General features: G+C 42.2%; 1 protein-coding gene across 2 annotated transcripts in view; it reads left to right on the forward strand.

Moving 5' to 3' along the window:
* The window catches only part of RRAS2 (RAS related 2), an 86,932-nt gene that overhangs the window by 53,121 nt on the left and 6,592 nt on the right, over window positions 1–27,219 (forward strand). For both annotated transcript variants that reach the window (XM_051851741.2, XM_070073155.1), the window contains exons 2-4: window positions 15,005–15,092; window positions 15,973–16,075; window positions 16,246–16,354. In XM_051851741.2, coding sequence (XP_051707701.1) covers window positions 15,005–15,092; window positions 15,973–16,075; window positions 16,246–16,354 — 300 coding nt within the window. The remainder of the gene's footprint in view (window positions 1–15,004; window positions 15,093–15,972; window positions 16,076–16,245; window positions 16,355–27,219) is intronic.

Below are 27,219 nucleotides of genomic sequence, written 5' to 3' on the forward strand. Positions count from 1 at the left end.
CTCCAGTCTCCCCTGTGGGTGCAGGGGCCCAAGGACTTGGGCTTTCTTCAACTGGTTTCCCAGGTTATAGCAGAGAGCTGGATTGGAAGTGGAGTAGCCGGGTCTCAAACCGGTGCCCGTATGGGATGCTAGCACTGCAGGCAGCGGCTTTACCAGGTGCGCTACAGTACCGGCCCCTAGGTTTTTCTTTCTTTATTCACGTTTCAAATTTTAAAAGCTGTGGAAGAAAAATTTCCTGCTGTTTATGTCTCCTGGCAACTCAGTTCTTTCTGCATATAATAAAAGTTAATCAGTTTCTTATGTATCTTTCCAGGGATATTTTATGCACATGAAGCAAATATGTGAACTGTGTATATTTATTTAACAAGGTATATTGCATATACTCTATATTAGTACATGAAGTCATTCATTTTTTAAAATGGCTATATTCTTATTGAATAAACTTTTCACAATTTAACCAGCCATTTGCTGAAAGATATTTTAAGGTGTTTCCAGTCTTTTAAATTAACAAATTCAATAATGGAGGATCTTGCACTCATTTACCATTGATTTATTTTAAAGTTTTATTTTGCTTATTTGAAAGGCAGAGTTACAGTCAGGGAGAGACAGAAAGAGGGAAATCTTCCATCCATTGATTCACTCTCCAGATGGCTGCAATGGCAAGGGCTGAGCAGGACCAAAGCCAGGAGCCAGGAGCTTCATCTGGGTCTCCCATGTGGGTGCATTGGCCCAAGGACTTGGGCTGTCCTCTGCTGCTTTCCCAGGCACATTAGTAGGGAGCTGGATCAGAAGCAAGACAGTTGGGAATCGAACTGGTACCTATATGGGGTACCAGTGTCACAGGTGGTGGCTTTACCTGCTACACTGGAGTGCTGGCCTTGCACTTACAGTTTATTATATGTGCAGGTGTATTCGTAGGATAAATTTCTTTAAATCTTTTTTTTTTTTTTTAAATTTATTTGAGAGGTAGAGTTACAGGCAGTGAGAGGGAGAGACAGAGAGAAAGGTCTTCTGTCTGCTGGTTTACTCCTCAAGTGGCCACAATGGCCGGAGCTGCGCTGATCAGGAGCCAGGGGCTTCTTCCAGGTCTCCCACGTGGTTACAGGGGCCCAAGGACTTGGGCCATCTTCTTCTGCTTTCCCAGGCCACAGCAGAGAGCTGGATAGGAAAAGGAGCAGCCAGGACTAGAACCGGTGTCCATATGGTATGCCGGCGGTGCAGGTGGAGGATTAACCTGCTGCGCTACAGTGCTGGCCCCAGTAGGATAAATTGCTAAAAGTGAAGTTGCTGGATCAAAGAGTATCTGTTCTAATTTTTTGTAAGTTGATAGGAGTGTTTTGACTTTAAATGAAACTGCTTTTATTTGGCTTTTTGATTTGGCAATAGCAATTTATCATTAAAAATACTTATTCCAAGGGGGTGACAGGACTTCTTTTTTCTCTTTGTAGGATTTATTTATTTTACAGGCAGAGTGACAGAGAAAAGGAGAGACAGCTTGAGAGAGGGAGAACTTCTATCTATTGGTTTACTCCTTAAATGGCTGCCATAGCCTAGAACTCCATTCAGGTCTCCATGTGGGTTGCAGGGGTCTAAGCACTTGGGCCATCTTCCTTTGCTTCGCTGGCACATTATCAAGAAGCTGGATTGGAAGTGGAGCAGCTGGGGCTCAAACTGGTGCTCTGACACAAGGGGTGCTGGCTGTGCCAGTGGTGACTTAACCTGTTGTGCCAAAATGATAGATTTCTTTATAAAACTGGTTTAGGCTATAAGCTTCATGTTAAAATGGCAGGTTAGAGAAAGTATAATGACAGGGCTATTGCTTTGTAGTCAGACTGATTTAGACCCCAGTTGAACCAACTCACTGACATGGTGACCTTCAGCAATAACTGCTGAGTCTCAGTGGACTCATCTACAAAACAGGGATAATAAAACAAAATAGTAGCAGCCTAATAATAGAGTTGTTGTCTAGAACTGTTATATTTCATAGATCATAACACCCATTCCCCTCCTATATTTTATTATCTCTGAATTTGAGATGTCCCATAATCAAAAGCATATCATAGGTATATTGTTAGTTTTTTTATTTTCTGACATATAAAATAATGATGGTCTTATAATTGGTGGCAATTTAGATTTGATGAAATAGAGTGAATTCATATAATGGAACAAGTGAACTGTACCAAGGCCAGGTATGGGCAGAGGAAGTTTAGTGTGATGGGGAAAGCACTGGGGTGGGACTGTGCTTGGTGTGTCAGAAGGTGACCTGCTGCTGCAGTAGAAGTTTCATTCTGTTTAGCACATAAGACCACCACTTAGTGGCAGGATGGTGTAGCTGGTTTGATGTCACAGGAACAGGTGACCCAGAAGTCTGGGTATACAGAAGTTGGAATTAGGAAGAATGGTGGCCGGCGCCGCAGCTCACTAGGCTGATCCTCTGCCTTGCGGCGGCGGCACACCGGGTTCTAGTCCCGGTCGGGGCGCCGGATTCTGTCCCGGTTGCCCCTCTTCCAGGCCAGCTCTCTGCTGTGGCCCGGGAAGGCAGTGGAGGATGGCCCAAGTGCTTGGGCCCTGCACCCCATGGGAGACCAGGAGAAGCACCTGGCTCCTGCCATCGGATCAGCGTGGTGTGCTGGCCGCAGCGCGCCGGCCGTGGCGGCCATTGGAGGGTGAACCAACGGCAAAGGAAGACCTTTCTCTCTGTCTCTCTCTCTCACTGTCCACTCTGCCTGTCCAAAAAAAAAAAAAAAAAAAAGGAAGACTGGTCTATGACTAAGTTTTAGGAACTGTATATAGATTTATAGCAGGAAGACTTTATTAAGAATAGGGCTATGAGAAAAAATAATTGCAGGTCAGCAATATCTGATAAGGAATTTCATATCCAGAATACATAAAGTACTCTCACATTCAGTAACAAAAGAAATCCCATTTAAAAATGGGTAGCGGTGGGCGGGCGCTGCAGCTCACTAGGCTAATCCTCCGCCTTGCGGCGCCGGCACACCGGGTTCTAGTCCCAGTTGGGGCGCCGGATTCTTTCCCGGTTGCCCCTCTTCCAGGCCAGCTCTCTGCTGTGGCCAGGGAGTGCAGTGGAGGATGGCCCAAGTGCTTGGGCCCTGCACCCCATGGGAGACCAGGAGAAGCACCTGGCTCCTGCCATCGGATCAGCGCGGTGCGCCGGCTGCAGCACGCCAGCCGCGGCGGCCATTGGAGGGTGAACCAACGGCAAAGGAAGACCTTTCTCTCTGACTCACTCTCTCTCACTGTCCACTCTGCCTGTATAAAAAAAAAAAAAAAAAAAAAAAAGCGGTTTGAGGGGAGAGCATTGTACAGCAGTTGCTGCTTGGTATGCCTGTAATCCCATATCAGAGTGCTGGTTTGAGTTTGCGTCCCGGCTGCTCCACTTCTGATCCAGCTTCCTGGGAAGGCTGCAGATAATGGCCCAAGTACTCCCACCTAAGTGGGAGAGCTGGATGAAGTTCCTGGCTTCCGGCTTGAGCCTGGTCCAGCCAGGCTGTTGTGGACATTTGGGGAATGAATTAGTGGATAAGAGCTTTCTCTTCTTCTCTTAAATACATAAATCTTTTAAAAAACAGGCAGGGATTTGAATATACATTCTACAAAGAAGAGACACAAAAAGATGTCCTATATCCCATTAAGAAAAAGTTTATTGAACTGCAATGAGACTATTTTATACTCACTGGTATGGCAGTAGTCAGAATGCTAGGTGTTTACTAACAAGTGTAAGTCAGGCTATTGAAAAACTGGAACCCTCCAATGCTGTCAGTAGGAATGTAAAATGATCTGCCGTGGAAAACGATGGCAGATCCTCAAAACATTAAATTTACTGAATAATCTAGCAGCTCTACTGTTAGATACATACCCAAGAAAAATGAATGTACATGAGGGGTAGGCATTTGGCATGCAATGAGTATGCTGCCTGGGACACCCACATCCCGTATGGCAGTGTCTGGTTTGAGTCCTGGTTCCTCTGTTTCTGATGTAGTTTCCTGCTGATGTGTGCTTCAGTGGCAGCAGGTGATGGCTTCAGTACTTAGGTCTTCACTACCCGTATAGGAAACCTGGATTGAGTTCCTGGCTTTTGGCTTCAACCTAACCCAGCCCTGGCTTTTGTGAGTTTTTGGAAAATGAACCAGCAAATGGAAGATCTCTCTGTCCCTTTGCCTTTCAAATAAAATGAAAATACTTCAAAAAAAAAAAAAAGAAAAGAAAAGAAAAGAAACCATAAAAACTTATACATGCACACCAGCATTGTTCATAATAGCCAAAGTATTGAAACAACCAAAGTGTTCATGAGCTGATGAATGGATAAGTACAGTATATGTTGTATGTTAAGTGGCATATCACAAAACGGAAGGAGGAGTGAAGTGCTGATGCTCATAGTGCTCCTAGTTATGAGCTCAGATAGAATCTTAACAACATGGGAAGTGAAGGAAGTCAGACACTAGAGCACATACAGTGTGATTCTGTTTATGGGAAATGTCTAGAACAGGCAAACGAGAAAGTAGGTTTGTGGTTGGTGGCTCTAGGACTGGGAGGGGCTGGGGGAACTTGGGGAACAACTGCTAATGGGTGTAACGATTCATTTTTGGGGTGGTGAAAACATTCTGGAATTAGTGGTGCTGGTTGTGTGGGGAGCAACTGAGACTAGACTGTTACTGGAATTAAGACTTATTCTATGCATCTGCTCTCCTACAATATGGCACTGTGGAGGAGTAAACTTCTACGCAGCTGCCTCTCGCCAATTTGACTGATAAGCTGCAGGAGCTGATCCTGCTCCTGATTGGAGGAGAGCAGCGTACTCGGCGTGTGGGCAGCAGAGTTGGGATTGGTGGAAGAGGACTATAAAGGAGGAGAGAGACAACATGCGCCAGGAACATCTGAGAAACATCTGAAGGAACACCTGAGCATCCCCCAGAGAGCCGGCCGGCAGTGTGCCGCTCCTCCGCGGAAGCGGGGAAAGCGGTGGGGGGGTGGGGGGTGGGGGTGCCGCCCCTCCACAGAGGTGGAGGGGCCGGCAGCTAACCCTGGACGGTGTCGTTCCTCCACGAATGAGGGAACGGCAGCTAACCCGGGAAGAGCGGAGCAGACAAAAGAACAGCGCGGGGTCTAGTGTCGTTCCTCTGCGAATGGGGGAGCGACAGGTTGCACAACCTAGAGTGGTGGACCTGGATTACATTTTATGATATGTGATTTATGTCTCAATAATGCTTTTGAAAAACAAATAACAAAAATGAAATCCTAGTTCAAAGAAGGGCCTAGGTTTCTTAGATTATCAATGCAAGACATGAGTTTAGAGTAGAAGTGGCCCAATTTATAAGAGCTCACGTGGCCAGTGCTGCGGCTCACTAGGCTAATCCTCCGCCTTGTGGCACTGGCACACTGGGATGGCCCAAGTGCTTGGGCTCTGCACCCCATGGGAGACCAGGAGAAGCACCTGGCTCCTGCCTTTGGATCAGCGCGGCCTGCCATGGTGGCCATTGGAGGGTGAACCAATGGCAAAAAGGAAGACCTTTCTCTCTGTCTCTCTCACTATCCACTCTGCCTGTCAAAAAAAAAAAAAAAAAAAAAAAAAAAAAAGGAAAGAGGGAGGAGAAATGGTGGTATTGGGATTTTGGGGTGAAACAAGAATTCATCAACATTTTAGTGTCATGTCAAGGTCAGGTGAATGACAAAGTTAAGGAAGACTCTGCTTCCTGCCTCCGCATCCATAGTGACTCTGAAGTGGCCAGAATGACTTAGCCTACAGAGAGCACCCCAGTAGAAAAGGGAAGGAGCCTGAGGGAGGACTGCTCCTGGAGGACAGTCTGTTCCAGAGGTCAGGGACTGTCTGGCCTGTTTGAGTGTCCCTCAGAGGTTGGCCTTAGGCTGTTGCACCAGACAGAGTTAAGGAGGAAGGGGGTAGCCAGAGGGATGGGGAGGATGGAATAGATGCGTAGACTTCTTTGGAAGCAGACTTTCAGTCAAGGGAAGAACTGAGAGAAACGAGACAGGCCTTGGTGTGAGAGAGCCTGTATTGGGATTCCCCTTGTGTCTTATGTACTGATGGCGTGAGGTCTGTGTTAATGTCTGTGTGCTGTACACTAGAGGCATATAGAGCTCTCCCTGTTTGGCAGTTACTCCTGTCTGTGCCAGGCATCACTGTGCTTTAAAAAATTTTCAATTCTTAACTGTAGGCTTTATCTGATGACTGTATCCTGATCCGTTAGACTTTATCTAGTGCCTGTTCCATGGTATGTGAGTAGGTCATTAACTTCTGGGTGCTCAGTGGCATCTGCGTACTGTGCCGGCTCTGAAGGATGTACAGCACCTGAGTTAGGCTTGTCTTACTAACGTGCAAAGGTCTGTTACAGGAACAGTGACTGTGGTCGTGGCAGGGCCCCTTCCCTCTTGCTGCCCACTGACATTGAAAACTAAGCATGTTTGTGTGATCTTGCTCCCCAGTGGATCAGGAAGGATAAAGGCTGTGAAGACTAAGCACAGCTCCCTGGAGGTTTTTCAGAATGGTGGTTTGCTTCCCTGAATAATTATTATTCCTTCATAGACCCTAAAGGTTTCCATTTTCTGTGCCTAAATGTTATTGAAGATTCATTTGGATTTAGAGTTTTGCTTTTGAAAAGAGCAGGTTCCCCTTGGTAGGTTGGGGTGGTGGTCACAGATCGCGGCGTCCACCTGGTGCCAGCTGGGTGAGCTTTCCTGAGGGAATTGATGTGATTTGGGAGTGGAGGAAGCAGTGCGAAGAGAGGTAGGTGTTTTTTTTGTTTTTTTTTTTTGTTTTTGTTTTTGTTTTTTTTTAAATTTATTTGACAGAGTTATAGATAGAGAGACAGAGAGAAAGGTCCCCCTTCTGTTGGTTCATTCCCCAAATGGCTGCTAAGGCCGGCGCTGCGCTGATCTGAAGCCGGGAGCCAGGTGCTTCTCCTTGGTCTCCCATGCGGGTGCAGGGGCCCAAGCACTTGGGCCATCCTCCATTACCCTCCCGGGCCATAGCAGAGAGCTAGACTGGAAGAGGAGCAACCGGGACTAGAACTGGTGCCCATATGGGATGCCGGCACTGCAGGTGCAGGATTAACCAAGTGAGCTACGGCGCTGGCCTGGTAGATGTTTTTATACCTAGAATGTTTTCAGAAGGTGGGTAAAGCCAAGGAAGAGCGTGGATAATGGGGTGTACAAGAGGCATCACAGAAAAGGCTTTTCCTTTTCCTAGATTATGCTTATCTAGGTCTGACTGTGTACTCTGGGAAAGGAGAAGAAATTTTTTCCTGTTTCTTCTTGGGCCAGATGACTCTGCTTCAGAGGTTAGACCTTGGGAGTGATGCTGGCCAAGGCCCAAATTTCAATGGTAGCTTCTATAGTCTGGCCTCTGGACATAACCACAATTTAGAAAAAATTTCCATGGGGAAATGAGCACCAAATAACCAAGTTAGAAATAAACCTTTGTAATAGAACCAGTTTAAGTTGACTCTGTACTATGCTTTTGTTGGTTGATCATTCATTTGCAACCAAATGCACAAGGTGCGTATATCGTGGCTAACGTTGCACAGAAGCTCAGTGAAAGGCACAAGTTGCTTCAGGCAGTCCGAGATGGCAGCACTGACCACAGGCTTCCCTGAGTTTTATTAGAAACTAAAAGGGTTATTTGACTTAGTGTAGCTTTTTTTATTCTACATCAGAGTTCTGGGGGATGAATTATGAAGATACTGTACCTGTAATTATACATGTTCCACTAAAATACTAATTTCTGTCAGGAGAAAATATGTACTTGAGTAAGGAATAACAAGCATGTTGGAAACATTTGACATGAAAATAAGGGAGGGTGTTGCAGGGAACAAAGGTTCTCTGTGACTTGACAGCTGCTGTTAAAAAGTGACACAGGGAGGAACCCGGCTCTGGCTCACAGCTGCCTGAAGTTGCTGCAGTCTTCTCTAGTGTTACCAGAGGAATTTGGGCTGCTCTTGTTTTGGAAAATAAAGGCTACTGATAGCTAACTAGGATCCCTTTTGGCTTGCAAAATTAATTCCTAACTCTCCACTACAGTCTTCATAATTATTGGGTTTCTCAACAGCTGATAGCTTGGGATTCCAACTCTGTACAAGGTAGTACACTGCTTGCACCAAGACAGTTTTAAAAAGGCATGAGGTAGGCTTTGGGGACATCAAATCGTTCTATATGTCCTGGGATATGTATAACAGGATTTTAACTGGAACTCTAATCCATTTTAGTTTCTGTTGAAGTTCCAAAGACTGAGAATAAAACAGTGGATGCCAAATTATCCTCATTTCCAGGATTTGCATAGAGAGTAGCCTTAAATTGGTTTGCACACGTAGCTCATACCTACCTCCATGGAACAAAGGTATTGAGAGTCGAGGATTCTGCACAAGAGTCCCACCTTGGGGACTCTCCCAGGAAACCCGCAGGCCCTCATGAAAAAGCTAGCATGAGGTCAGGTGTCTCGGCACGGCCTTTTAGACTCTTTGTTCTGCCCCTGGAGCTCTTCCCACTGTTTCCAGCTCCCACCTCAAGGAGCCAAGTACAGCCTTGTTAGGCGATGAAAGAGATGCACAACACAATGAAGGCGGGAGGGAAGATGATGTGTGGCACCCTCACCTGCACCCTCACCACAGACTTGGCAGCTCAATCTAGGATGGAAAGAGCTTTAATTAAGATGAATATTGACTAATGCAGTTAAGACACTCTGCCAGACATTTTAATTATTGAAATTATAGTGCTGTTAGTGCTGAAAGTGACTGAAGGAGAAAAAATGTGTGTGTGTGTGTGTGTGTGTGTGTGTGTATAATCAGAGAATGATTGGAAAAATTTTGAGACTTGTTGTTGATTTCATTTAGGAGCAAGGAACTTCTAAGGCCAGAGAGGAACTTGGAAGGGAAGTTTTGTGCTTTTACTCTATTTAGCTTAGTGTACCAGTTATTTATACACATATATACACATACATGAAGGATGTTGTAAGTATCAATTATATGATAGACATCAAGCCTGGTGTACCTGTTATCCAAATCACTTTTCTTGATATTAAGACAATCATGTGAAGTTGGAAAAATCCAAACTGTCATCACTTAAAAGCAAGACTATGTGAGTGTACCTCAAAGTATTTGTATAAAATGGAGTTTTTATTTTGGTGCAAAAAGTTGAAATGTACTCATAGGGGTCTTCAAAAAGTTCATGAAAGTATGTATATGACAAAACTACATGTGGATTTCCAAATTTCTTGCATAAAATTAAACTTTCTTTTAATTCCATTTTCCACAAATTTTTTGAAGCATCCTCTATGATATTTTTTCTTTTCTCAAGAATCCTACAAAGTGAGAATTATTTCCATCTTCGACATGGGAACTGAGGTTCAGATAGGTGAAATGAGCTATTCCAGTTTCCCCAACTCCTGGCCTGTGTCACTCAGCCCTCAGGCTCTTTACGGTCTGCGTTGCTCACTCCCTACATAGCTCCACACACTCCACACAGTCGTGGAGTGGGGATGGTCCCAGCCTGCAAGGAGGGCCCACGGCGGCCCTTCAGTCCTGAGGAGCAGCTTTGTGCGCTTCCCCATCCCTGGGAGTGGGTGTTCCTTCATCTGCTGTCTGGGCTGCCCCACCTGAAGTAGGCAGTGGACTATGCCCTGCCTGCATTAGTACAGTTCTCACCCTTTTCTGTTGAGGAAATAGCAGTTAGTGATTGTTAAATAAGTTGATACAAGGACTCAAAACCAGCAGGTTAGGAAGGCATCTGGATTCGGAACCCCTGCCTTTTTAAATCGTGCTGTCTCCGGTGAAGACTGTGAATGTCTATTTATGGAAAGCAAGCACTTGTGAAACCTCATGTTGTGGTTTATTTTATAATTTTAAAACATAATACATGTTTTGTGACTGGGGTAATTATAAGGAAGTGTTGTCTTAAGAGGAACAGAAAATCACAGAATTTTGTGTGTAGATTGTTCCATGACCCTATTTCTCCATAGTGTGGGGGCAAAAGGTGAGCTGAGCAGTAGCCCAAGGAGAAGAAAAGCCTTGGTTCTTATTTTTCATGGTACTTTTTTTTTTTTTTAAGATTTATTTATTTATTTGAAAGGCAGAGTTACAGAGAGGCAGAGAGAGAGAGAGGTGTTCCATCCTCTGGTTCACTTCCCAAATATCTGTAATGGCTGGAGCTGGGCCAATCCAAAGCTAGGAGCCAGGAGCTTCTTCCAGGTCTCCCACGTGGGTGCAGGGGTCCAAGGACTTGGACCATCTTCCACTACTTTCCCAGGCCATAGCAGAAAGTTGGATCGAAAGTGGAGCAGCTGGGACTCGAACCGGCACCATATGGGATAACAGCACTACAGGCAGCAGCTTTACCCCTTTTAATGGTATTTTATTCCTTATTTTATAGGCTAATAAAGGGACGAAAATTTTGAAATTTTGTAAATTTTATTACATACCAAGAATTCTAGAACATGAGCTTAGTATCAGGCCTGAATTTAGATTATTGTTCTTCTACTTATTAGTTGGGTGACCTTGAAGAGGTAAGGTAATTCTGTGATTCACATTAAAACAAATCTGTAAAAGGATCTATCTATGGAAAGGGTCATTGTGAGGCCTAAATGAGAAAAAATATAAATTTTTAATTTTTTAAAAGGATTTGAGAGGCAGAGTTACAGATAGAGAGAGGGGAGAGACAGAGAGGTCATCCATCTGTTGATTCATGCACCAGATGGCTGCAAAGGCCGGAGCTGGACCAACCTGAAGTCATGAGCCGGGAGCTTCTTCTGGTTCTCCCATGTGGGTGCAAGGGCCCAACCACTTGGGCCATCTTCTGCTGCTTTCCCAGGCCATAGCAGAGAGCTGAATCTGAAGAAGAGCAGCTGGGATATGAACTGGTACCTGTATGAGATGCCTGTGCTGCGCCTGCATAGTAGGCTTAGCTTTCTATGCATGCCATAGCACTGGCCTCTGAGAAAATATATTTTATCAAGTAATAAAATGTAGTGTTTCCTGATTTGCCTGACACATGGCAAATGCTCTGTCACTGGTGTCTGCTGTTGGTGTGATGGGGCCCTTTGACTTTCCCTGGGTGTGGTGAGTGCAGGTGTGGAGGCCTTGTGAGTGCCCTACACCACCAGAGGGGCAGAGCAGCCAAGGTGAGCAGCTGGTACAGGAGCTGGGGGGCTGGGGTTGCCTGTGGCTTGAGGTTGAAGGAAGGAGCTTTTATTCAGTTGGGTGGGGAGATGGATGGACAATAGAGGTACATTTATGATACATATGTTATTGAGAAAAAGAGGGAGGGAAAGAAAAAGAAACTGGAAAGTGTCTGGGTAAGGAAATAAAGCTGAAATTTCTAGGTCGTTTGGCCTTGAAGAGTGAAGTGAAAGCTCAGGATTAAAAAAAAAAATTCCCATATCCTCTGTCCTTGATTTGAGTCCTTCTGTAGTGCTTATGTCTTCTCACCAGATTTCTAAGAAGTTACTTTCAGTATGAAAATTCTCAAGTAGAAGCAGAAGTTCAGTGTACAATATAACATGGATCTGGGTTGCTTGTTTAGTCTTTTCCTTCCCTCTGTCCTCCCCTTCCTTTGCCCTATGGTTTTACAGGACCTCTAAGGCTCCTGAGGGTGGCGCTGTGCTCAGGCATGCCCTGTCATTTGTTTGCAACCCTTGTGCTACCTTAGACCTAGCCTGTCTTTTTGCCTTGTTAACCTGTGTGCAGAATCTGCACTGAGTCCCCAGTCCCAGTGTGTAGAGCAGGCACCGCTTTGTGGCAGTGCTGGGAACTGCACCTTCCCCAGGACCAAGGGATTTTCACTCTCTGAAGGGCCTTCATCCTCTTTACTCTGTTTCCCTCTTCCTTTCTCCAGTTGGAAGGTGGTGAGTTGGGTTTGGAAGTTAATCAGAGCTCTTGTTGGTACAGTCTAGTGACATAGTCAGGAATAACCTCCTGGTTTATTACACCATAATACTTTGGTGTTATTAGTGGCTTCAAAAAAGGCTCCTGACAGCCTTGTCCAGATCAGATTTTATCGAGGAAGCAGATCTCTCTTTTAAATGAAACAGTTTGCCTGATCCTAAAAGGATCGCCACATCTCGAAACAACCTGTAAGAGGCCGAAGTCCATTTGCTGTTTCTACTTGGAAGACATCCTGCCCTTTGTTTATTTAGTTTGAAAGGCAGGCAGGCGGGGTGGGGGTGGGGGGGTAGTAGTCTCCAGTTTGCTGATTTATTTGCAAATGACCACAACAGCTGAGGTTGGGCCAGGCTCAAGGCAGGAGTGTGGAACTTATTCTGGATCTCTTATATGGGTGGCAGGGACTCAAGTATGTCTGCTGCCTCCTAGGGTGTTCATTAGCAGGAAGTTGGAATTGGAAGTCAAGCTTGGTGGACTTGAACCAGGCACTGTGGAGTCTTGCCCGCCCAGCATCCCACCCTTTGAAGGAGCATTTCCTTGCTTCTGGTTAGGCTCCTTCTCCTTCACTATGTTCTTCTGGACCCTTGGCTCCACCCTCCTGCCCTGCATTTGCTGAATTCCTGCTGCCTCAAGGCAATTGCTGTGCTTGCTTTTTCTTTTTTCTTGCTTTCTTCCACAGAATACTCTTTCTGGGCTGTGGTTGGCAACTTTTTTCAACTTTAGGAGCGAGATTGTTTTCTTTCCTGGCAAATGGCTGGGGCAGTATGTTTATAAGTGACTGTACACGTAGTTCCTATACATAAGTGCAATGCTAACTGCTTAGGTTTTGTTGCCTTCTGAGCAAGCCAGGTATTGGTATTTCATGCTAGTTCACTTCTTTGTCAGTGAACACACTAATATATTTAGCGGTCCCAGTCCCCCGCTCCCAACCCTAGTAATCTCTCAGTTGCTAAATGCTGTATGACAGATAGTAGGCTCTGTGGCATTAGAGACCTTGTCCACACAGCACCCATAGTGGTTACTCCCTCCATAACTGTTGAACAAATGAAGCAGATCAAGGGAACAAGAACCACTGGTGGAACATGCTTCAGCTAGTGGGAAGTATGGCTTTGAATGGTCCAGCTCAGATCAAACTGGAGGGCTTTGAGTTCTATGCAAAGGAACTCCTGATCCTGTAAGCAACAGAGAGCCATTTAATTTAATTTATATATCCTGTAGACATACAACTCATATGTGTACAAAAAAGTGCAAGGTAGCTTGATGGATTTCTTTTTACGGGTATACCTGTGAAATTATTGCTCAGGTCCAAAACTATTTCCTGAACTCCAGGTGAGGAGCTTGTGTCCTGATTTGCAATATTTAGATATCAAGTCTCAGTGATAACCTGGTTGGTCTGTGGTGTGACCAGGATTGGAGTTAGCATAGCTGTTCCCATTATCAGCAAGCCTTCTTTCTTGAATAACAATACTAGCTAAGACCATCTAACTTCATTATTATGATTGACATTAATGATCATTACGTATTGGCACTTTACTACATTTTACTTGCTCTGCAAGAGTGTTATTCTTGTTTTATAGTTACTCAAGTTTATTTATTTTTAAAAATTGATTTATTTATTTGGAAGGCAGAGTTACAGAGAGAGAGAGAGAGAGAGAGAGAGAGAGAGAGAGGTCTTCCATCTGCTGGGTCACTCCCCAAGATGGCTGCAAAGGTCAGACCTGGGCCAGGCTGAAGCCAGGAAACTTCAGGAACTTCATCCAGGTCACCCACGTGGGTAAAGGAGTTCAAGTGCTTGGGTCATCTTTTGCTGCTTTCCCAGGCTCATTAACAAACCAGTGCCCACATGGGATGCTGGCATTGCAGGTGACGGCTTTACCCACTATGCCACAGTGCCAGCCTCTCAGGATTGTTTTGATTCCTGTTTATTTTTAAATGGGAATGAGGTAGTGGTAGAGGTGGATCTCTAATAAAGCTATTGCTGTTGGTATTTCTCTTACCACTTGTTTAATAAATCATGAGTTTAAGTGAAGATGTCAAGAAAGAAATAGGATTTTGGATACTGAATTCTGTGATTAAAGTTATTCCTAAAATATAAATAAAATGTGGAAAAGATCCTTCAACAATAAAAGAAATTGTGAAGATGGTAGATAGCTGGTTATCAGGATCTCCCTTTGCTCCCCTGCCCCAGCCAGAGATTTCTTTACCGTCCTGTTCCGAACTGCTGCCTCTGAGCGGCTCTCTGGAGACTGCAGGGGGATCCTCACTGGGGGCTGTTGCTGCAGAGCACTGCCTTCTTGCTTGAAGAATGGCCGAACACCTTTGATGCTGGTTCCCTGCACTGAACTGCCTTCCTCCAGCTCCCTGGGATTTTGTAGTGAGCCCATGGGAAAATGGGCTTGAGGAAGTCTGCAGTGAGTAGAGTGAGGGAGATACTCAGCACAAAAGAAGGGCGGGGTCCCTGGCCTAGTCAGTGACCTTCTGTAAGAGGGAAATGCATTCTTTCTCAGATTATTATTGTTTATTTTTAAATATATTTTAAAAGGAAATTGGAAAATGTTTGCTAAGATGCCTTAGAAGATACTACATAGGAGGTTTGGACAATGGAAAAGAGAAATAGATTTAACATAAGTTATCAATGGAAGTGGTGGTTCCTTGCATGAAGAAATCGTGAAATGTTGTTTTGAAATACATAGGCAGCTGGAATAGGACAAAGTGTGAAAAGAGATGATGGGGAGGGAATGTACCAGGCTCTTTCTGTTATTATTCCTGGCTACTTTTGTTCCTTGAACTGATGTTTTTATAAGCTCAATTAAATCAGAATTATAACTTGTTTTTTAAAAAAATTTTTTAAAAAACTTCAGATCTAGATTCTTAGCCTTCTATGGTTCTGAAAGAAATTGCAGTAGCTCTTTTGCAATCTTTCAGATATGAAGTTGAGATATTTAGAGATATTTAGTATCTTTTCTTCACTAGGAAGTTACTCTGAAGACACTTCTATTCAATGAAAAGATTTTGATTAGTTCCAGTGAGAAGAATTTGATAAGCGAAGTTGACATTGGGAGACGGGCAGGCACATAATGATACACTTTTCTTTTTTACAGTCATATTTCGTCACGGATTATGATCCGACCATTGAAGATTCCTACACAAAGCAGTGCGTGATAGACGACAGAGCTGCCCGGCTAGATAGTAAGTAAACTTCTGTTACTTGATGGTTCACATACATGGTGTTTTTCAAAAACAAGCCCCATGGTACTGCTAGTATAAATAATAGTAAAATTGAACTAGATAGTCTTGAACTCAGGCCCATCTCTTTCCTTAGTTTTGGTTTGATTGACCAATTCAGTTAGTGAAAAGTAAACCGGTAATTGGAGTGATTTTGTTTTGTCTTACTGTGAGCTGTTGATGTTGTTTTTATTGGGACAATTGGGAAAAAAAAGATGTCAAGGTCTTAGTTCTTCCTACCTTTTATGGGGGAAGTGCATTTAGGACAGGTTTAATATCTATTAATTTAGAATTTATAATACAGAGGCTTTAATTTAACAATTAGTGTTTTGTGTTTGATTAAACATCTCTCTACAAAAGAAAGTCCTATTCTTTTAATGTATATGATTCTTTTCTTCACGGAGACCAAAAAATACATTAGTACCTACACTAAGTATGGTATGGAGGCCAGAGTAGGTAGGGCACTAACAACTACAATTTGTTTCTTGAATTTACAGGTATCTTTCTCAGGTCTTCCCATGGTGAGGATAAAATATCCAAGTGATTTCAGAGGTTATCTGACATCATCTGCTTCCATGGGTTTGATATTTTTAACCTTGTAATTGGGATGCTAATGTATTCGAACCACAAAATCAATCTGTACTGGTGAAGATAAGCGCTTAAACTGTCTGCTATTAGAACACTTTGTCTTTAGTGTTGAGACTGAAGCACTCAGAGGATGCCCTTTGCTTTCTGGATCAAGTGTGAGGCTACCCAGAGGACATGTGTGAGAGGGCCTGCCCTTGGGAGGAGCAGTTGATAATATAAAACACAAACACAAGTCCATTTGTTGTTTTTTCTTTAGTTTTGGATACAGCAGGACAAGAGGAGTTTGGAGCCATGAGAGAACAGTATATGAGGACCGGTGAGGGTTTCCTGTTGGTCTTTTCAGTCACAGATAGAGGCAGGTTCGTATCAGTATTAAAATGGTGATCTACTTTTCCTGTCTGCATCACTGTTCTGTTGAATTTGAATTTTCTTGTTATTATAAAAAAAGAAATGTAATAAATGGAACATGGGACTTGCTGCATTCTGATACTTGACCAGAATAATTAATTTGTGTTTTTTTGTTCTTTAGTTTTGAAGAAATCTATAAATTTCAAAGACAGATTCTCAGAGTAAAGGATCGTGATGAATTTCCAATGATTTTAATTGGTAATAAAGCAGATCTGGATCATCAAAGACAGGTGAGAAGGAATTCTATTAGGAAACCAGTTATTTAAATAGTAATCATGTAATTGAACTGAAAGATGTATGAAACAATTAAGTCCTATGACCAATAAATTGCAAGTGTTTATAGCTGAGTCTGGCACACTGGATCTTACAGAAGTCATAATTGGTATAAAATAAAAAGTGTATTTGGAGAAATTAAAACTTTCACAGTCTTACAGAAAATTTCAGAAGACTATAACCCTGCAAATATTACTAGCTCCATTCAAAAGTAATAATTTCTTGGGTAACATCTAAAACTCTTTATTTAGTTAGATAATCTTATTTATTTTTAAGAGGTTTATTTGAAAGAGCTTCAGACAGAGAAGGAGAGACAGACAGAGGTCTTCATCCTCTGGTTTGCTCCCCAGATAGCCACAACTGCCGTAGTTGGGCTAGGCTGAAGCCAGAAGCCAGGAGCTTCTTCCACCCCTCCCATGTGGGTACAGGGGCCCTAGCACTTGGGCATTTTCCATTGCTTTCCCAGGAACATTAGCAGGGAGCTGGATGGGAAGTGGAGCAGCTGGGACACAAACCGGTGCTCATATGGGATGCTAGCGCCACGGATGTCAGCTTTACCTGCTATGCCACAAAGCTGGCCCCTTGTTAGATAGTGTTACTCCTAAATATGGAATTTATCCAGTGTTAATACTAGATTGCCTTCATTTAGAGAATGGTTTTAAATTATAGTTTTAGAAATTTTTTCTTAAGTTCCTATAATAACCAGGTTTTCTACTGATTCTTTCTGTTGGCTGGGTCTAATAACTAGAAACCTGTACTAGCTACTATAACTAGTAGCCTGTGTTCAGTATTTAGTTGCAGACTACTTTATTCTCATTTCTTTCTTTCCTTTTTGGAGACTTCCTACTTGCCTACTTACTGAGAGCTTTACTATATTGTACATTAATCTTTCTGTGGGGGAAGAGCAAGACCAGTATAAATTAATACAGGATTGACATCATTTGGGAGGTTCGTTTTTTTCTTATTTTCTTTTAGGACTTTAGCCTCTACTCAATATCTAGAACATTATTGTTTAAATATTGTTTTGCTGGTATTTAATTACTTGTGTTTTTGTAATACCTATGCAAGTAGATTTTTAAGATTTTATTTGAAAAGTGCAAACATGAGGAACCATTTTGTTCTCTTCCATTTTATGTTGTATTTGTAAAATGTTATTGGAGTTGTAAAACATAAGCTTAAGAGAATGATATATTATTCTAATGCTAAGATTTAGAAATGTTTACTGATGACCTGACGTATAGAACAAATTTTCCTGTTAGCTCTCATTTAAATCTGAATTATTAAGGTTAAGGTGACCATTTTTTATCTTCATTTTTAAAAAAAGATTTACTTATTTATTTGAAAGGCAGTGTTACAGAGAGACAGAGACAGAGAGCGATCTTCCATCCGCTGGTGTACTCCCCAGTTGGCCACAATGGCCGGAGCTGGGCCGATCCGAAGCCAGGAGCTTCTTCTGGGTCTCCCAGTTGGGTGGCAGGATCCCAAGTATTTTGGCCATCCTCTGCTGCTTTTCCCAGGTCATTACTAGGGAGCTGGATCAGAAGTGGAGCAGCTGGGACACGAACCATCACCCATATGGGATGCCAGTGTTGCAGGTGGTGGCTTAACCTGCTAAGCCACAATGCTGGCCCAAGAGTTATTTTTAAGTCATCTGTATACTGAAGGTTGCCTGTATATGGTGTGCAGTTTCCATCTGTCTGCAGGTATGCAGCTTATGTGGCAGTGAGGTACAATTAGTTTCAAAAATTTCTTGCACCAAAATAAACTTCTCTTTTAATTCCATTTTCTATAAACTTTTAAAAGTACCCTTGTAAACCACAGGATTCTGAATTTTTTCATGTGGGGCTGGGTGTTGTGATGCAGAGTTAAGTCACTGATTGTAATACTGGCAGCCAATATCAGAGTGCTTCACTTCAGAGCTGGCTTCTGCTAATGGGCCCAGGAGGCAACAGAAGATGGCCCAAGTACTTGGGCCCTGCCACTTACCTATATGGGAGACTAGAGTGGGGTTCCTGGCTTTGCTCTGGATCAAACCCGGCTGTTGTGGCCATTTGGGGAGTGGACTGATGGAGAGAGGATCTCTGGCTCTTCTCTCTCTGTTGTTATGCCTTTCAAATAAATAAATAATTTAATTTCATGTAAGTTTTTTTTTAATAAAAATATTAGATAAGAATAAAAAAAGTGGGAGAAACAATACAGGAAATATAAATTACATGCATTCATCACTTGAAAGATATGTGCTATTAGCTTGGAGTTTAAAAGATTATTTATTAATTTGAAAAGTAGAGTGACAGGTCAGGAGAGACAGAGATTTTCCATCCACTGATTCACCCCCCAGATGGCTGCAGTGCCTGGAACTGGCCAGGCAAAAGCCAGGAGCCTAGAACTCCATCCAGCTCTTCCACATTGGTGGAAGGGCCCAAGTACTTGGACCATCTTCCACTGCCTTCTCAGGTTCATTAGCTGGGAGCTGGATCAAAAGCAGAGCAAATGGGACTCTTAACTGCGCTCCAATATGAGATGCCGATGTGTAAGCATAGTCCCAGCCTGCTACACAATAGCAGCCCATGTTTATGTTTTTATTCTTCAAGCTAATATGTATTTCTCCCTGTCCTCCTCTTCCTTAGGTGATGAGCGATATTTTCCTATTTCACTGAGAAATTTCTACATGTTCCCACCTACATGTTTACTAACCCAAGTGTACACGTACCCCATCAAGTCTGGCTTCTGCTTACATGGATAAACGTCACCTAGTGAGAACAGCCTCTCTACTAGGCACTGGCTCTCACTTCTTTTCACTTACTCGTGGACATCATTGCAGCAGCAGTTGTTCCATTTGAGTTGTTATTTCCCACCTGCATGATCCTGCCCATCAGCATGCAACATCTTACAGTGTCTCTCATTGAAACAAAAAGTAAATACAGCAAAAATGTTTAATCTTACATTCCCCTTACATTTTTTTCTGCTCCCTCAGTAGCAAAACTTATTAAACTTGTTTTCCTGCTGCTTTTGCATGTCCTGGCATCAGATACTCGGTGCCATGGTCAAGGTCATCACTTACGTAAATGTCAGTAACATTTGACACAGTGATCACTCTCCTTTTGAAACAGTTTCTTTTCTTAACTCTGGGATTCTACTCCCCACTCTTCCTGCCTCCTCCCCAATGTCCCATAAAGGCTTCTCTTCATCTCCCCATCCTTCTAGGGTGTTTTATGGCTCCAGATTGCACTCCTCTAGTCTTGGGGTATACAAGCATGCCTTACCTCCTAGGGTTGAGGAGCATACTCAATGCATTTGAAATTAAGATGCTATACTAAAAATGTGTACCTTTTTAAAGTCTCTTTGGAAGTAAAGGTGATATTCCTTAATGTCCTAGCACCTCCTTTTGCACTGTCAACTCAACCCAGACAGGCCATAGGCGTGGTCTAGTGTTGCAGTTAATTTCTCAACAATGTTGCAGTGGATTCCTTTCATTCCACCAGTCTAGTAAAAGCTTTTCCCTCTGCTTTGAGGTGTTTTATATTTGGTCCTAAGTTATTATTTTTAAAGGTTTACTTATTTATTCAAAAGGTGGAGTTACAGAGGGAGAAGCAAAGAGAGAGAGAGAAGAGAAGAGAGAGAGAAGGAAAGTCTTCTATTTGCTAGTTTACTTTGCAGGTGGCCACAGCGGCCATAGCTGGGTCAGACTGAAGCCAAGAACCAGGAGCTTCTTCCAGGTCTCCCATATGGGTGCAGGGCCCAAGCATTTGAGCCATCCTCTGCTGCTTTCCCCAGGCTATTAGCAAGGAGTTAGATCAGAAGTAGAGCAGCTGGGACTCGAACTGGTGCCCATATGGAATGCCAACACTTCAGGCGACGGCTTAACCCGCTACGCCACTGCACCTGCCCCTGGTCCTAAGTTCTTACTCAGTAACCAGTCTGGATTGCTCTGAGTTGCTGACCCAGCTTGTTCTTTTCTGCCTTTGTCTTCGATGTGATCCTTTGGACTTTGTTCACTTCTAGCCAGTTCCTCTTTTTAAGAATTTTATTTATATACTTCTTTTGAAAGGTATGGCGAAAGAGGTAGACAAACAGATAAACCGAGATCTTCTGTCCACTCCCCAAAAGCTCACAAGAACTGATCTGGGCCAGGCTGAAGCCAGGAGCTTGGAACCCCATCTGGAGCTCTGATGTGTGTGCCAGGGGCATGGACCCAAGCATTCAGACTTTCACCTGCTGCTGCCAGGCTGCACATTAGTAGGGAACTGGAATCAGAGGTGGACCCAAGACCATTACCTAAGCACTTTGACATGCAATGCAGGTGTCCCAAATGACATCCCCACCACTGTGCCAGATGCCCACCCCTGGCCAGTTTCTTTTGTTCTTTGAATTTGTGGGTGATCCCTGGGTGTACCAACCACTGGCTCCTGAGATTCTGAACCACATCAAAGGCAGGGAGCAATCTGTAAAGGGTTTGGCTTCCATTTCTCTGTGGACTTCTTTAATCCTTCCAGTCATTTATCTAGTATTTATTGAATACTGTCTATTCAATATTAAGATTGAATATTTAGAATTTAACTGAATGTTGAACCTTTCCTGGGCACTGATGATATTGTAGACAAAAGTCACTGAGTTTATATTCAATAAAGAAAGATCTGTAAAATTTGAACGGTTAGTTCGTGTTACCAACCATTTGTACATGGATTATTTTGTTTATCTTGTCAAAGATGTGGAAGAAAATAGAGGCAAATGGTTTGTTTCCTCTTGCTAAAATACAAAAATAGGTAAATATGACAGCACATTGATTCTGAAATTTTATACATTAGAATGTGGACTTGGTGTGTGGATTTCAGAGCATATTTATGTCACGTTCCTTATCCTTGGCTCAGTCCTGTCTGGAAATTAGCTGTTTTTTTGCCTTTTTGTTTTTTCTACCTTTCTCTCTCTACTGCCGCTCTCTTTTCCTCCTGTTAGTTGCTCACTTGCCAATGATCAGCACTAGTTGGAAGAAGAAACTCCTTATACTTATAATGGTAGATACCAAGTATAACCACCCACTTCTGTCAGTACCTTGACCACAGTGTCCTCCAAACAGCCTCCTATGAAAAGAAATCCTCTCTCCTCAGATAACAGTCCTCCAGCCTTATCTGTTTATGTCTTTGTGCGTCTTAAAGATTTGTAAGACATTGAATGTAGGTACCATGAACATTTCTCATTTTGGGCTGGTCAGTTTTGTTCATGTTTTACCTTTAGCATATAGAACAAAGGTATGCACTCAAATATTTGTTGAATGGATGAATCTAGGCATCAGTGTATAAGATGTGATGTTAATGTGATGATTCTTTTTACTTAGTAGGTGTTTTTGAAAACAAGTTTTTCTTCTGTAAATTTTATTAACTTGACATATTCCTAAGAGTGTTACAAGTATTCTAGTTTATTTCTATTAATTCAATTTGCTTGCATATAATTGCTTTTATTCCCATGTTTTCCTTCTCTATTTAGAAATATGTGGTACTAGCTAAGCTATTATTGCAGATTTGTGCTAATATTTATGTGTCCTTTACCTGAGTCTCATTTGGAAGTTCCCATACCTGGTCTGTGGATTTGTTCCATCAGATTCACCTTGATGTTTAAAACAAAGTGTTTCTGGACAGGGCTCAAAACTACCACGTCAGAATATTCAGGGAAAAAAAAGAATATTCAGTAGATGAGGTTTTGTATATTTGGTATCATCTTTATCAGTTTCAGAAACCTCTAGGAAATACTTATTTGTGTAGCTTCTGATCTTCTGACTTCTGGCTTCACAGTGCTGTGGTTCTGCTCTGTGTTGTCTTTCTTGTTTGTTTTGGTTGAAGCAATGCTATTTCTACTTGTTAATTAAAAATGTGCTATATCACTGAGCTCAAAAGCAGCTTTACATGTGGTTAGAGATCTCTTGACCAGAAATGTTCGTACAAACTGTTGACCTTGATTCCTGGAAGAAAGTGATGTGAAACTGTGCTTTAAAAATACTTAAACATGTAAACAACCTTAGCAAAGGGATTGTTTTATCATCCAGCCTTGAATGCATTAATTTTTCTTAACTTGAACTGTCTGTGAAGATGAGTTATTTGTCATTCCACCTTCTCAGTACACTGCACATGACAGAGTAAGATGAGGTACCTTTCTGAGGAATAATTGACCAGAAAGACAAATAGTAAAACTTAAGGATATATTTTTCCCTCCCCAAATCAAATTTATATTAATTAATAATTTAGTGAAATTGACTTACCTATTTTTACTTTATATTTTATTTCAGGATGTACTTATTTAAATCAGCCAAATTCCTTTTACTTAACACATGTTTATTTAGTCAACTGCTTGCTATGTGCTCTTCTTAGCCCTGGGTGCAACAAGACAAATCTGCTTTACTTCCAGCCTCAGAAGCCATCTTGAGATGGTTGGCAGATGAGAACAAAACCCAAAATTGCAGTGTGATATATTAAGAGCCTTTGCAGTGGTAACCATAGACTGTGATGGGAGCTATGAAAAAGTTCTTACTATAAAATGTCAACGCTAGGAGAAAGTTTCTGACTGTTTGAACCTTAGGGAAAATTAATAAGAAAGAAATTAAGACTATAGAGTTGAGAGGGAAGGGATGACATCCTAGGAAGGAGAAACAGAATTTGTGACAACATGGGGGTGTTTTTATAGGAAGGAATTTACCACTTGAAGTTTTCTTAAAATAGGAATTGTCTTTCTAAATTGGTGGCTCTGTGAAGCCTTCTCTTTCTTGGCTTCCTTACTTACTGCTAATTGCTTGCATAATTTGATTGATTTATATTTCAAACCCATAGACCTTATGGTACATATATTATTTTGAAGTGAGGCCAGGTAAATTTAAAAGTTACATAAACTTGATTATAGCAGTGCTATATGGAATTTGCCCTCTACACTGTTGGAATGTAACACAGGGACAAACTGTTATAAAGTAATCACTGGATATGTATTCATTAAAGTAATAAAGATACTATATTGAGTGTTGCTGCATTTTGGGGATGGATTATTAAATTTGGAGAACAAACTACCTGAAAGATTATTTTTATTTTTTATTTTTTTTGACAGGCAGAGTGGACAGTGAGAGAGAGAGTCAGAGAGAAAGGTCTTCCTTTGCCATTATTTCACCCTCCAGTGGCTGCCTCAGCCGGTGCACTGCGGCCGGCGCACCGCGCTGATCCGATGGCAGGAGCCAGGTACTTCTCCTGGTCTCCCATGGGTGCAGGGCCCAAGTACTCGGGCCATCCTGCACTGCACTCCCGGGCCACAGCAGAGAGCTGGCCTGGAAGAGGGGCAACCGGGACAGAATCCGGCGCCCCGACCGGGACTAGAACCCAGTGTGCCGGCGCCGCAAGGCAGAGGATTAGCCTAGTGAGCCGCGGCGCCGGCCTCCTGAAAAGATTAGAGAGAGAATAATGCCTTGAACTCATGGGGGCCAGGGATAATTCATATGTTAGGCAATCAGAAAACTTCATATTTTGGGGGTATTAGATAATATGCTCTGAAGGATTTTGTCTCAGTAGTGAGGCAAATTATCACTAGACTAAATGCTGTTCTGGCACTCTGTAACAAAACCTAAAATGAAGGGACCAAACTATTCCCAAATTACTTAATGGATCCTAAGAGTAAGCTCAGTGATATGTCTGGGAATATAAAATATCCAGTATCTGTAATAGGGAAAAGTCCTAGTTACCTACTAAAAAATTACCAGGAATATAAAGAAGCAGGGAAATATGATTCATAAGGACAAGACAGATCAGTTAATAGAAACAGACTCAACAGAGTCAGAGATGATAGAATATTATTAAAACAGTTATTTTAGGGCCAGGACTGTGGCACAGTGGGTTAACGCCTTGGCCTGAAGCACTGGCATCTCATGTGGGCGCCGGTTCAAGTCCCGGTGCTCCACTTCTGTTCAGCTCTCTGCTATGGTCTGGGAAAGCAGTGCAAGATAGCCCAAGTCCTTGGGCTCCTGTACTCATGTGGGAGACCGGGAAGAAGCTCCTGGCTCCTGGCTTCAGATTGCTGCAGCTCCAGCCATTGCGGCCAATTGGAGAGTGAAACAGTGGATGGAAGACCTCTCTCTCTCTCTGCCTCTCCTCTCTTTGTGGGACTCTGACTTTCAAATAAAAAAAAAATCTTTAAAAAAAAACCCAGTTATTTTAATAATATTCCATGAATTCAAGAAGCTGGAGAAAATTCTATGTTAAGTAGAAGAAATGTGGAGAATGTAAAAAGATCCAAATCAGACTTCAGAAATTAAAATCAGACTTTAGAAATTAAAATCCAAATCAGTTTTAGAAATTAAAACTCAATGAGATGAAAAATCTACTAGATAGGATTAACAGAAGTAATTACTAAAAAATTCTAAAGTTGATGAAAACTATTAATGCACACATCTGCAAATCCCAACAAACTCTGGCAAAGATATATGAAGGAAAAAATTACTCCAAGTCATATCGTACTGAAAGTGCTTAAAACTAGTGATGAGAAGAATGCTGAGAAACAGGCAGGGGGAAAACCCAGAGAGGAACAAAGGTAAGGATGGAGTAGTCATCACTGGACACAGTGCAGATCAGGATAGAGGTGTAACATCTTTTAAGTACAGGAAACAAAAACTATCAAATCTAGAATTCAGTACTCAGACTAAGACTAAATCTATTGCAAAAATGAAGGTGAAATACAGGCTTTCCCCAAACATTTAAAAGTAAAAGAGTTCATTATTAGCAGACTTCCATTTTAAGAAAGGGGGAAAGAAGTCTTTGGATAGAAGAATGATACCAAATAAAAACTTGAATCTACACAAAGGAATGAAGAATGCTCAAAATGGTAATTTGTAAGTAAATATAAGTTGCTTTTATTGTTATTTAAATCTCTTGAAAAACAATTGAATATGTAAAGCAAAAATATTGTGAGGTAAGAAATATACTGTTCATAGTATTTTAATTTGCTGAGTTAAATGTATAATACACACTCTAAAGCAACCACTAAAATGACATAACAGTTAATTAGCCAATAAAGGAGATAAAGTGGAATCATTTAAAAAAACTCAAAATTCAGTTCACCCAAAAAAACCAGAAAAAGAGGATAAATAGAACAAAGAACAGATGGGAGGGATAGGAAACAGTTTGCAAGAAAATTTAAATGTATCAGTAATTACAAATGTTAATTGTGTGAACACCTCAGTTAAAAGGAAGATGTCAAGTTCGATTTAAAAAAAAAAAGCAAGCCCTACAAAAAACTTTAAAATTTAGAGACACTGCCGGCGCCGTGGCTCACTAGGCTAATCCTCTGCCTTGCGGCGCCAGCACACCAGGTTCTAGTCCTGGTTGGGGCGCCGGATTCTGTCCTGGTTGCCCCTCTTCCAGGCCAGCTCTCTGCTGTGGCCCGGGAGTGCAGTGGAGGATGGCCCAAGTACTTGGGCCCTGCACCCATGGGAGACCAGGAGAAGTACCTGGCTCCTGCCATCGGATCGGCGCGCCGGCTGAGGCAGCCATTGGAGGGTGAACCAACGGCAAAGGAAGAACTTTCTCTCTGTCTCTCTCTCTCACTGTCCACTCTGCCTGTTAAAAAAAAAAAAAAAAAAGGAAAAAAAGTAGTATGGATAAAGAAATCTGTGGTACTAAATACTTTTATTAGAAAAAGAAGGCTTCGATTTCTTGATTTTAGCTTCTGCCTTAAGAAACAAGAAAAAGAAAGAGCAAATCAAAACTATAGTAAGTAGAAGGGAAATACGAAGGATAAGAATGGAAACCAGTGAAACTGAAAATAGGAAAACCAAAAAAGAAAAATAAAAACCAAAGCTCAAGAAAACTCCAGGCCCTCTTAGATTGACCAGTAAATTATACCAGAATTTAAGACAAGCTTTTCTCGACTTGAAGGGAATTTTTTGAAACTCATTATGTGAGGCTAACCTTGCTGTGAAAACCAAACCAAAGATGCACTAAAAGTAAAGTTTGTATTTCTCTTAAACTTAGATATAAGAATTCTTAATAAAATGTTAGTAAATAGAATTTAACCAAATATGAAAAAGACAATGCGTTATTCAAGTGGAGTTTATTCCAGGAGCACATGTTTGCTTAACAATTAAAAAATAACTCAATATAGTTCATCATGTTAACAGACTTTTCTAAAAAGAAACACCATACCTTGGGATCAGTGCTGTGGTGCTGTGGTTAAAGCCCCAGCCTGCAGCGCCAGCATCCCATATGGGCGCCGCTTCGTGTCCTGGCTGCTCCTCTTCCGATCTAGTTCTCTGCTATGGCCTGGGAAAACAATAGAAGATGGCCCAACTCCTTGGGCCCCTGCACCCGCATGGGAGACCTGGAAGAAGTTCCTGGCTTCTGGCTTCTGATCAGCTCAGCTCTGGCCATTGCAGTCATTTGGGGAGTGAACCACCAGATTGGAAAACTAAATCTCTCTGCCTCTTTCTTTCTCTGTGTAACTCTTTCAAATAAATAAAATAATTCTTTTTTTTAAAAAAAAAAGGAAGCCCACCATACCTCTCACCACCACTTTCTGCCATTGTGCTGGAGGTTGTAGGAAGGCCAGAAGAGACATTCATGCCAAAAAGGAAGACATAAAGCTGTCTTTGTTAGCAGATGACATGATTGTGGAATTTTACGGAAGAGTTAGATAAATGATTTTAGAACATTTAGAATGTTTCTGTGGTATAAATATACAAAAAGTATGACCTTGTTTTTGAAGTGTAAGAGATTTATATTGGGGGATGGGTGGTGTGGCACAGTGGATTAAGCCACTGCTTATAACACCAGCATCTCTCTGGGGACACTGGTTGGAGTTCCGG

This window comes from Oryctolagus cuniculus, chromosome 1 (assembly GCF_964237555.1).
Source record: "Oryctolagus cuniculus chromosome 1, mOryCun1.1, whole genome shotgun sequence".
NCBI lineage: Eukaryota > Metazoa > Chordata > Mammalia > Lagomorpha > Leporidae > Oryctolagus > Oryctolagus cuniculus.